General features: G+C 33.8%; 1 protein-coding gene across 2 annotated transcripts in view; it reads right to left on the bottom strand.

Moving 5' to 3' along the window:
• Nucleotides 1-1875: 1875 nt before the first annotated feature.
• The window catches only part of LOC117332875 (cellular retinoic acid-binding protein 2-like), a 54013-nt gene continuing 42587 nt past the window's right edge, over nucleotides 1876-13301 (bottom strand). For both annotated transcript variants that reach the window (XM_033891934.1, XM_033891935.1), the window contains exons 2-4: nucleotides 6937-7106; nucleotides 6311-6424; nucleotides 1876-4635 (exon numbers count right to left, since the gene is read on the bottom strand). In XM_033891934.1, coding sequence (XP_033747825.1) covers nucleotides 4582-4635; nucleotides 6311-6424; nucleotides 6937-7106 — 338 coding nt within the window. In that variant the 3' untranslated portion in view covers nucleotides 1876-4581. The remainder of the gene's footprint in view (nucleotides 4636-6310; nucleotides 6425-6936; nucleotides 7107-13301) is intronic.

The raw sequence follows: 13301 nt of genomic DNA, 5'->3' as shown, positions 1-13301 counted from the left end.
ATCAGCACTAGGGCTGATCGTCGCTACAGATAGATTTCTATTGTATTAGTATGATTACTGGTGGTTGACAATGACTGAAGTTGAGGTGTATTTAAATAGCAAATCCACTGTTATTCTACAAGCCCTTAAATCACTTATCTGCTGCAATGGAACTGACGTAACCTGATATATTGTATTATCATGGCTAATCATGGGTGTTGCAGTTGATATGTTAAGTTGCTTGTTAATTTCGGAAAAAATTCACGCGTAAAAATGTTTAAGGAGAAGACAGTAAGCTCGCGTTGATCACGTATATTGCACAGCAATACCATGCTGTTATGCTCACAGATGTCTATAGCACGTAATAGAGTCACATGTTTGACCGGATTTGAGTTTTAAAAAAACATTGCCTTGAAATGCAAATGTCGGATGTGGAGTATATAGCACAAACAAAAATGCTCCTATTAGATACTACATTGTATGAAGACATACGAGCATGGTAAGAAGAATGTTTCCAATATAAATGGTTAAACTGTGGAATTTTTTCTTTTTTTTTCTTTTTAGAAATCTGCATATTTTGCCTCAAACTCGGATGCAGGTGAACTATTTATCCTACAAACAGTCCTCTTGCTTTGTTCAGAGGATTTCATAGCGTCTAATAAGAGCATTTTTGATAACTGAAATGCCTCCCTATATGACATAACTGAAATCATTCACAATAGCCACTTGGTCATAGTTACCTGTTCAACACGAAGAAAGTTATGATATGACTCCCACATATAGCACGTATTCTCAGCTCACTATCATATGATATCCGACAATTATGGAAATGTCGTCTTCGTACAATAGAAAACTCATACATTGTTCGTGTATATTACGCGTCTCTTTTTGCTTTCATAATTTCGTCCATAGTCTGCACGTGTCTTTCCAAACGCGCCATCGCGGTACCACCAGGCGTATTCGCAATTGTCAGGTAATTTCCCGATCATCAATCTATTATGTCGTATAAAAATATTGATCAAACAACCATGCTCATCAGTATAACAAAGGTCAATGTCAAATATATCGCACCGTATAACGTCGTGATCATTTGTTTATATATCCAATATGGCAGATATTACACACTTGTGAGGTCACAGCTAGAAAAGTCACTATCTAGGACGAACGTCATTCGCGTATAGGTGTATATGCGATTGTTTTTGAAGAAAGTGATGAAAGTATACTTCTGTAATTATAATGCATCTTTGAGATAATGTAATGACCCAAACCACACAGTTAAAGTGTGAAAAAGTAAGATTTCAACACCACATCTTAAATGTTTTCAACACGAATCTCTCAAGGGATATGAAACGAAAGATATTTTGTGCACATACATTGTGGGCAGCAAACGCCATGTTACATATTCAAATACAAAATGCTATTGCCATAATTAAGAATTCAAAGGAATATATTTACATCTATATGTATGTTACATGTAAAATAGTGTTTCTTTATTCAAACATGTTAAAAGAACATTATAGTACATGTAAAATCGACTATGGAACATTAATAACGGATATACTTTAAGAGTGTTGATTTTAAATTTCGGTGTTCATATAATAAATATCTATTTTCACATTTATTTTTTTGTTTAAATGTCATCCCGTTGTTAGCAGAGCTGTTTTCAATGTTCTTATATAGTATACGGTCATTCAATATCTTACCTTTAACTGTCCAATAAAATACCTGTATCTGTACAATAAGTGAGTTTGTGTAAGACAGCTACAGGTAACTTATTGGACGGATACAGGTGAAGACTCATTCTGCCGGATAGATTACACAAATAACAATGGATGACATTACAACTGTGTTTAACAAGTGATACTGCCGTACTTCTCGATAATTAAAAGAACAAAATTGAATTTTAGCACAAGTAATTTATTGACATAACACATATATTGAAATGGTATAGGAAAGGTGTTTCCATATTATACACATACCAATTTCTCAATTTTAGCATCTGTCACAAATCACAGCGTATTACATACAATTGTTTTACATAATAACAACAATAGCTACGTTAATCTAGTCAATGATACGACTTAGGATCCGAATAATTGTAAAGATTTACTCTATGGTTAACCCACATACCATGAATTATTACTTCATTCTTGTTTTTTGCCAATAGGAAATCATAGCAGCGAATACGTTGATCCAGACTTCGAAATCAAAATTCAACACCACTTCAATTCCATTTGAAAATAAATGGGTGATGTATATTTCCCCTAAATGCTCACGACATCTTAATACATTGTACAGTGTTTGACAATATTATAGTCCTATATCCAAGGTAGACAATACTAGTAACATTAATTATAACAAAAATTAATTTGGTTCTAGTACGCCAGTAGGGTGATTCCTTCGTTCGGACATCAGAAACATACACAGTTTCTATTGTCCGAACGGTGATCATAAGTATGTGTGCCTACATGTAGTGAAATTAACGCCGACATATCCAAGAATAAGGCGTATCGTACACAAATACCGTATGTCTTTGCGGTAATTAGTGATACTTGGGGTCGAGTTAAGAATTTTCGGGACTTAATACTCGAAGAACTCTGTTTATCTTGAGAGTAAAAGTACGTTGCGAGTTTTCTTTTAGTATTTCGATTTGTAGATATCTCACGCTATGACGGGAATCGCGGGTATGAAGCTTAATAACACTATTTTTCTTAATAAAAATATATTTCCAGTTAATCACCAATGGTTCAGTAAGGATTGATGCTGTGATAGAGACAAATTTACAGAAGGGATCATTTGGTACCTGGTGTATGGAATTTTATATCACATTCATGAATGCCAGTATCATCAACACTTAGCGATATTAGACAACACACAACTTTTGGATATCCGATGCACAACAAAATAATCTTTAATTAGGATTCATGTATAATGTCAGATGTGTTTGACAATGTTTGTAAAGAATGCATTAAAGCAATGTACGAACATATCAGGCTATCATTACCAAGGCAACCGCCAATTAATATATAAGGTATCTATGTATGATGTCATTAATATATGTAACACATGTAAACAATACATCCATATATATATATATATATATATCACCACAATATTGCAGAACATAATGTAACACGTAGGCACCTCTATATATGAAATGTTTATGGACGTTTCCAAGCCACTATTTGTACATATGAAAGTAGCGTCAATAATATTCATGCTCTATTAGGATTTTGCACACAAATAGGTTGCGAAAAATAAGTAATGCTAGCTATTAAAATGAAGTTGTGTCATATTCGTTTTGTAGGGTTTGCGTTTCGAATCGCCATTTTATCGGTAGTATGGTTGTTATATGCTTAGTTCTACTGTTATATTCTATGGATATGTTAGCGTATGCAGTTCACGCTGGGTTTTTTTTGTTTGTTTGTTTGTTTGTTTGTTTGTTTGTTTTTTCCCCCAATATCAATACATAACAAAACAAAATTGGACAACGTAAATTCCTCTTTTTTATATGAGGAAACTTTCGTGATTTCAAGTTATTTTATTTGTTATGTTGCTATTTTCGAGATTAAATTGCGAAAACAGATTCATATATTTATTCATCTGAAATCTTCCTAAATTGGTAACTAACATATGAAGTAAAAATATTTGAACATGTATCTTTAAAATGTATAAAAAACGATAATGATATTAATTTACTTTCAAATTTAAAAAGACCAAAACTAGCTCTAGTAAAGAACTGAATTATTTTGATCCATTAAACTAGAACAATATTTCCACCGATAATTTCTGCGACGAAAAAAACATCAAGCGAAATGGTCCATTGAGACTGAACCAACTAATCTAATTGAAATTAGACTTGTAGTTTCCTGTAATCTCCACTCCTCTACGATAACCTACAGTATATCGTAGAAGAGCGAAAACTATACTAATCTATTTTTAGTAGAATCAACATACTGGGGGTATTTCAAACTGCAATCTTGTTTTAGCGGGGTTTTTTCGCGCTGAAAGTATTTCACTAATTTAAAATTACACTTCAGTCATTCATCCTTGCTCTAGAACTCCATTACATTTTATGGGCTAAAATCGAGTGCTCCAAAATAAGACCGTTTTCAATATTACACACGTTTCACAACAAGTGATTGTAATACTGACGACAAATGTGAGTAACCCTTGATGATCGATGACATAAAAGATGTGGTATTTGTAGAATGTTTAATCGCGTCACTTACTTAATTCAATAAAACAAAAACGTGTAAATAACAATAACAATTTGGACCACGACCTCTAACCTAACCTGGTAAACGAACAGGAAAATTAAGTGCCGTTTTCATCGCGGTTTAACCTATTAGATTCACAAAAATAATACACAATTTTCATAAACTCAATTTTACGACATTAATTTGATTATTTGACAGTCTTATGTAGGAAATATAAGGAAATCCTTGTACAACGATCCAGACAATCAGCTCGGTAATCCAGGATGGGATGTGATTGGTGGTCTTGTGTATCTCTCTACTGTAGGTTGAGGGGAGAGAACTTGTATTTCCAAAACCAATGGACGTAACTCTGCAGTTTCTGTGGGTAAATGACTTCTATTTTTCAATTTACCTTCGTAAAAACTCTTACGCAAACCACATCCCCAACAGTCATGGTCTGAAAAAAAGAGAGAGAAAATATATATTAAAAAGAATTCTCGCTAGCCGTATGTTAAGCTGATTAATTACATTTTTATCAGTGAGATATCAACAAAATTTCATTCTAAAACTAGTGAAAAATATCACTTTTTCTGATATTGAAAAATCTCACTTTTTTCTGATTTGACCAATCAGAACACTGCTTACAAACGACAATAAGGAAAATTAAGATTTGCATATAGCTCTCCGTCATATTATATGACGTCATAATATGCAAGATAGAATACATAACGTCATGATTTGGAGTACTTTTGTAAGCTGTTGCCAGGGTACCGCAATGAATTCAGGGAGAGATTAAGCTGCCTCGGCATATTTTCCTATAAAACGTAATAAACAGAATATTCAGTAATAAAAAGTATATCTCACTCGTGTGGCTAACATTTTGATATTTTTCACTAGTGCTACCAAAACATAAACCACACCCGTAAAATATATTTGGTTTTACTGAATACACTATTAGATATCCTCTATGTACATGATTTTAGATGATCTATGCAATAGGTACACTTTTTTGGTATTTATACATCAAGCCTTAAGCATCACTGGCGAATCCTAGAAGGACGAGACAGCTGTATGTTGTCCCTACATCACTGATGAATACATGTACCAGAAGCACGAAACTGATGTACGATCTCTTGAACATCATTGACGAATTCTAGAAGCACGATGTCCCTAACATCTCTGACGAGTTCTAGAAGCACGATGTCCCTAATATCACTGGCGAATTCTAGAAGCACGATGTCCCTAACATCACTGACGAGTTCTAGAAGCACGATGTCCCTAACATCACTGACGAATTCAAGAAGCAAGATGTCCCTAACATCACTGACGAATTTATAGAAGGACGAAACTGTTGTGTGGTGTACCTAACATCACTGACGAATTCAAGAAGGACTATCCTGCTGTATGATGTCCCTAACATTTCTGACGAATTCTATAAGGACGAAACACCTGTATTATGTCCCTTACATCACAAACAAGTTCTAGAAGACAGAAATGCTGTACGATGCAGTTTAATTCATTTTAGCTCCACCGTACATGACACTAATTTCGTATCAAACTGCCTTCTGTGTTTTTGTACATTCAAATATCTTTCACAAGATAGTACCAATATGTTTTACACTTGTACAAGATAGTACTAATATATGATACAATAGAGGACAAGATCCTTACTCAGTAAAAATAAATCATGAAAATGTATTGGACATATATTCAAGGAATTTGCAATACACAAATTTTGATAAAATCAATGACCAATAGGACTGGTTTTTATTAAATCCCCATTGTATTGCATTGTCATGAGGATTGGGGTTCTGGTAGTTATTTGCAAAAACGTTCGAACTTCCTTTTACGTACGACGGCATTTGTTGATTTGTTGTGAAGAAGTTGATATGAAAAATGACTTTAGCGATGTACATTTTCATAGATCTGTAATTTTTACATGTAAAGCATATATCACCAGAAGTACTGGAAGGACGATATCATAGATACAGTATTTGGAAGTATCTTTCATTTTCTTGGTAGAATATGTTTCAATATCAGGGAAGAATTAACATTTGCATAATAAATAACAAATTACACAATGTAGTAACTTTAATCAACATCATACGAAAACCAACGATTAAATACACAACCTGCACGAGTTCGTCATTGACCCTCTCCCTCTGGAATCGCTGAGGCTTTCCTTTTCCTTCCACCATAGGCGTGGCTTCAGTAATGAGCTTTTTGTCTTCCCATCTCGAATAACACTGGAACGAGAAACGGAATCTTATCACATATCTTAACAATATATACTGGTCATACCAAACTTTGATTCAAACAGGACAACGGATAACAAATATAATTCTTCAAAACACATTTATTCAAGGGTAGTAATGCATTAAGCCAACTTTGTAAAGGAAGATACTGAAGGTCATACACAGCCATGATAAAACAAATTGTGGACAGAAACAAGAATGACTCAAAAATACGAAATAAGAATAATTTCAAAGTATCCTTGTTTGATGTAAAAGCTTTCAAACAAAACCTGACTGATGAATGATGACAGTATATGTATCTGTCGTGTTTAATCAAGCAAACTCATTGTTTTAATCACGTATTGCATTAACCGGTAGTCCAAATACCCAATAAAAGTTTTAGAATATTATGATTTAAACACTACTGCTATATACTAGAAGCTAAAAGGATCATGTATGACATATTTGAAAGGTAGAAGAACGATATACAGACTGAAATTCAGTTCACTTCAAAATAAACTTACTTTCATATCTATTCCCTCAAAACTCTGTGTATATTCTTCGTTTAACTTAAAGGTCATCACTTGGTTGAAGAAGCTGACTTTTGATATAAGGTTTACGACATTGTCCTCTATTGTGAATTCTATTACTGGTTTTGCCACCGCAGCCATCTTCCGGAATACTATATTTAACCCTGTAAAAGAGAATATCTTATGTAAGTACAAAAGACTGGCCCCATGTCTGTAGAATATCAAAATTGTGATAAAACTAAGCTTTATATGCAGCCCTGAAAAAAAAAGAATGTTTGATGGAGGTAAACATGTTAAGTTGACTGGCCCCACGTCTATAGAATATCAAAATTGTAATAAATGTGAGCTTTATATCAAATCAATGAAAAGAAAATGTCTGATATAAGTAAAAAAAATAGTGTTTAACAGTTAAGTGTAATTAGACTGACCTGGTTCCATGTTCCAATTATAACAAAATTGAGCTTTACAATTTGATATCCAAGATATGTATATAGGTAAGTTTCAAACTAGGGAGAGATCATCAAATATGCAGGTGTTGATTTCTTCCGCTTTGTACATTTATAGAATAATAGTTTAAAAAAAAAAAGTCAAATGTAAAGAAAGTTATAGTTTGAATACAGTGTCTGTCAATAGCATACAGAGCTTAAAAATAGCCAGCAGTGAATAAAGCTACTATGATACTCATCAATAGAAAATTCAGCTTGTAAAAAATGCAACAGTAAATATGGTTTAGATCAAGCACGTGAAATACTAGTTAAACTAGTTACAATAACACAATTAGCAAGCATGTAGCTAGATTTGAAATCTCTTCAATAGTCAACCATGCCTTTTTTTTCATTTCGTCAAAAATAAACATAGCAATCAATATAGCTAGTTAGAGACAGTCGACTTAGTTTTCATAAATTCGTCAAAAGTAAACATGACTAGCTAACAATTTAAATGTAAACATAAGTCGCTGTAAAAAAAAGATTTAATAAGTAATAACTAAATATAAGGATTGAATAAACTGTTTGCAATGATATATATAAATGTCCATGTATATAAGTTAAACATTCCCTTGGCACTATCGTAACTGATGCCGACATCCTATTACATGCAATAGTCGCAGCCGTTATAAATGGTTTCGGGGAGAATCATCATTATTACGCCCCATAAATCATACATACAAACATTAATATCCTTCGAGTCATATTATTTGATACACTAGAGAAACATCTCTCAGAACGTTTTAACAGTTTTCCAATGAAATCAGCCTTTACTGGGAAAATCGATAACTTGCAAAGGAACATTTCATTAGTTAATTCACCTTCGACACTACCATGATGGACCAAGATGAGAGTTCTGGCATTAGGTCACTCTGAAACCCGGTCAGAGGAGGGAAATTAGTGTTAATCATAACACAAATTAAAAAAAATCTTTTTAAATAACTGATGTATTATCTTCGTCGTAATAATGGTGAAAAAAATAAAGTTGTAAATACTATATATGTTCGGAATTTTGTTATTTCATATTAAATATTAACAAGAATCGAAGCTGACGATACTTTAGCTGTATATTTCCCTATTTATGACCAAAAGAATGAATAGGCATTTTAAGTCATCATCACATCTTTCTTAGATAAAGTGGGCTTGTTATGATTAAATGTCAGTACTCCTGATAAAGAATTCAAGACTCTGAGAATCAATATAGCGTCAGATGAATGCTTTGACCGGAGCTTATTTATCGCATTGTATATCTACCAAACATGTCACTGTCACCAGTGTGTTTCGTTTTATCTTTGTAATGATGGATAAGTTCACAGACAAAATCCTGATTTATTGAAATTCTTAGGGAGAAAAACACGCGAACTTCAATTTTGAATCTTATTAAACGGGAATATACGTGAGGTCTAAGCTGTTGAGATGCCTCAAGAAGCGTCAATATATTCGGAATCAGAAAAAAAAGGATACGGCACCTCACTTGACGGTCGCAAGGGAGACAAATGCGTTTAGATTGAGACAAAAAGTCTGGGACATAAGCTTTGCTAATAGCTACACTGCAAGCCAATCCTATGTATTTATTGCTATTGGCACCAGTTTATGATATACTGATGATTTTTCCCCCCTTAAGTTATTCCTTATCCAAAATGTACAAAGTTTAAGAGTTTAAAAATTTAAACATCTGTTGAGGTCCAGTTTTTTTTTATTTTTCTGATTTTCCTGCAGGATTTGCAAACATTTGACCCCTAACATCACTGACACATTATAGAAGGATAAAAGACCATCATGATACAGGTCTGTGTTACTATTCAGCACAAGTTATAGCCTTTGTTAAAGTCATGTTTAGAAATGTTATTAACATGCAATTCCTCTGTAAATCCTATACAGATATTGCATTTTTATCTCGCAAAATGATACGGATATTTTTTCAATGTTATATACATCCAGTTCACCGGTTGATCTAATGAATTTTGTGTTGACGTGGATTTATAAAAAAAAAAAAAACTGTAGTCACTCAAAATACGTTTATTTTTACATGGTATTTTTATCATGTACCACGGTTGACCTAATACGGGTCAACAGTGTGATGTCGTCATTATGCCAAGTGGTTAAATGTAATTAAGTTTTTATTTTGTACAGAAAGTATGGTATGTTGGTTATACATTCCTGCAAAGGTGACATTTTAATTTTTTGATCGTACCAACCAAGGACATGGATCATGCACCTACCGACCATCACTCTCGCTTTTTGTCACATATACCTTTTCTGGCATAAATGCTTCGATTTGCTTCTGTTTTTATAGCTATATATAGCTATTATAGTGGAATAAAACTATAATAGTGAAATCAGGACTTCTCCCAGACCTGTTTCGTGAAGACGTAGATTTCTAAAAGCATAATTATAAATTTTGATTCTTATGTTATCCGTTCTGACACCATCCCCTTACTAGTACTCCACTTGTCTGTGGCCACTACTATCGACGTATTTGGATTTTTCCTGTTTTCCCTGGAATCTGAAAGGTATTAATGAACTGTGGTCTTATCCCCGTGGTCTTACAGCGACACTGTCCCAACAAGAATTACATGGCTTGCTTGTTGATATTTTTGAATTATTTAGATTAGTCATGTTTAACATTTTTGAGTTCGTGCACCGTTCAGCATATGTACATATTATTTATAGCTTTGTTTATATATTATAGCACATTGATAATTACAGCAATACATATTGCAATTTTAAATAATGGAATTTACCTGATTACCTGTGTAATATAAAGGAAAGTATTAAAGTGTATCGTAGAGGAGTTGAAATGACAAGTCTCATTTTAATTAGATCGAATATAAAGGAAGCGCGTGTCAGCCTCCATTTGTATTCGTAGGAGATATATACTTTTCACGCCCCTCCCCCCTCCCCGAATTTTGTTTTTTCTGAGGAACATTCTCCTTTGTTTAAGGAGGTTTTTTTTCTTAATATACTTAATCTACTTATATATTCCCTGGATATGACAGGAAACAGATGTATACATATCAGTGCCACATGTGGTGACAATGACACATCCGGTTTTGAATACTTTTTTTTTTTAATCTTGTAACTTTTTATGGCGAATGTCGTCGATGAAGCAGAAGACGCTCACTCCCTAAGACTTGTCAATGGTCTCCATGACAACCTAGGTCTTCTATTCACGTTCTCCTCTCTTTTTATCGATTTTGAGTTTGTGTTTCGGTTTCATTATTATGCCGGTATTCTGTTGTTTTTCAGTTTTGATGTTATGAAAAATATGATATATTGACTTTTATACTTAGTAGTTGGTAATTTTCGTAAGGATTTAATTTCGCTATATTCGCGGTCATGAAAAAATTACCGTGAAAACTCATAACGAGCGAAAAATTATAAATACAGGCAAATATACAGAAGTGTTTACAAGCCGGTGTGAAATATGATACTACGAACTAGGTCCGGCTTGGACAACCGCGAAATTATAACCCCGTGAAATTAACAACTATACAGTATTTTATTTTACAGTGATTTGCCTGCACAACCTATACAGGATGTAGGAATGTTTAACCTCCTTATAACTATCATATATTATGTCCCCTTGTTTACATTCAAATACCATGATCTCTCCCATTTTCGCCGTCTTTCTTCCTCTTTTCTCATCCAATTATAATCGTATTGTACATAATTAATACTATTTAGCCATCTTATGACGTACGCATGCGCTTAATTATATCATTAGGAACGGGCCTCTATAATGTTCATTAAACATTGACAATAAAATATAAGACTTAACCTTTACAGTGTACATACAGTAACCATACTTACAGCCCAAGTCTACACGATACAACATGAATCATCAAAACATCAAAACAAAAAATGCACTACAAATCGTAATGAAGCTTCCAGAGTTAACGTACCAACCTAATGTTGTAATCTAACATTTAACACGTTAAGACATGTCTTTTATCAAAATGAAATGTGCTTAACTCTCTGACAGATTAATTTGTATTAAATAACAATGACACACACTGTATATCAGTCAAGGATAATCTGAAATACGTGACATGTGTTCACATCAATCCACAACTGATGGTTTCCAGTTAAAGTTGACCGTATTTTCATGCGTGAATTTAGAGCCTCCACACTGTAAAACAGGGTCGCGGAATCCTGTGATTTGTAGTTTAGTGTAATTTATGTCTTATTTAGTAGACGCTTTACATCTTATTTTTATTTTTTCTCTCTCTTTCTGTCACTCTCTGCATTCAGTATCATTCGTGATTATTTCTCTTTTTAAAACACATATAACTTATCATTAGTAAAAGAATTATAATGTTTGAAAAGAATACTTTGAGATGAATGATGAACTAGTCTCATCGAGACATCTCCACTGTCTCGTAAATGTTCATTTCTCGATTTTAACTTTAAGCAATAAGATGCATATGTCTAGTACAATTATTTGGGGTAGTTATTACAATACACCTACATCTTACTAGTGACATTCACTAGACATATGAGTGCAGTAAACTATCGTATTACAAAAGGCATACTTCGGTCAAAGCGACATACATATATGAGATAACATATTTCCTTTAACGAAGTACAAACTGATGTACGTTCACACAAATCGGCCATGTTATAAGCATGTTATGATTCGAGATAAACAATTATATCAGTGGGATTTCAGAGTTCCTAATAACACCGTGCGGATTGTACCTCCACTCAATACTGATCATCAGTTAGAGGAGGAATTCTTCATCAGACTTGACGTAATAAGTTCAACTTCACCACACCGACAGAACACCTTGTTTGCGTAGCACTTCATTGTATTTAACGTGAACGTCATAACAACTTAACGTCGCTCAAACGAAATAAATTAACAGGCAATGCTTTTAAACCGAGGCATGCGCGCTCGATCCAACAGCACGTGCAAACAGTTACTCACGCGAGATTTCACGCTGTGATAAAAGGCAGACATGCATGCTGGTTAAATTACCAACCCATTTTCGCCAATCAACCAACCAATATTTCACGTGCCGCGGAGTAATATAGTATACACGGAAGGATAAGAATAATGTTACGTGCAAAAAAGCAAAACCTAATTTTAGCCGAAGTATGACAGTAAGGTGCACGGGACCTCTGTAGAGCTTACCATCGCGCTCATATAGTAAAATAATCCTTTGTATATCTTTCTTTTTATCGCAGGGTTGAAGAATGGTGAAAGTACTATACTCCGAGCTTGTTAGTATACAGACATATATGATGTTTAAAAATGCCAGAACTATTTTGACTTAAAATTTACTGAAGGTCATCCAACACACTTAAAAATCCTGTATTTATTATTTTGTTAACACAACATACATAATAATTGTTAAAATTTGGATAACGAGATTAAGAATTGGTGTCGGGTCGAGAGGAACAATAACCAGAGGGAAAGGAAAGTGACAAACGCTTCAAAGAGTATCAGAGAAATAGGTATAATTTTGAGTGAAGAGAAAAAATGAGAGAAAGAAATGAGCAACGGAACTGGCATTTGGATGGATTAAGAGAAGGCAGAAATGGATGGATTACAAGGTTACAGTTGAGATTTGAAGAGAATGTTTTATGGTGTAGGGTATTATACAAGTTATCATTGACTGGTGACACTGACACTATAGGAAGGGTGTAGGGTATTATACAAGTTATCATTGACTGGTGACACTGACACTATAGGAAGGGTGTAGGGTATTATACAAGTTATCATTGACTGGTGACACTGACACTATAGGAAGGGTGTAGGGTTATTATACAAGTTATCATTGACTGGTGACACTGACGATATAGGAAGGGTGTAGGGTATTATACAAGTTATCATTGACTGGTGACACTGACACGAGAGAAAGGATGTAG

This window comes from Pecten maximus, chromosome 8, assembly GCF_902652985.1.
Source record: "Pecten maximus chromosome 8, xPecMax1.1, whole genome shotgun sequence".
Classification (NCBI taxonomy): Eukaryota; Metazoa; Mollusca; class Bivalvia; order Pectinida; family Pectinidae; genus Pecten; species Pecten maximus.
Note: the sequence above shows the minus strand (reverse complement) of the source record. Positions and strands in the feature narration are given on the sequence as shown.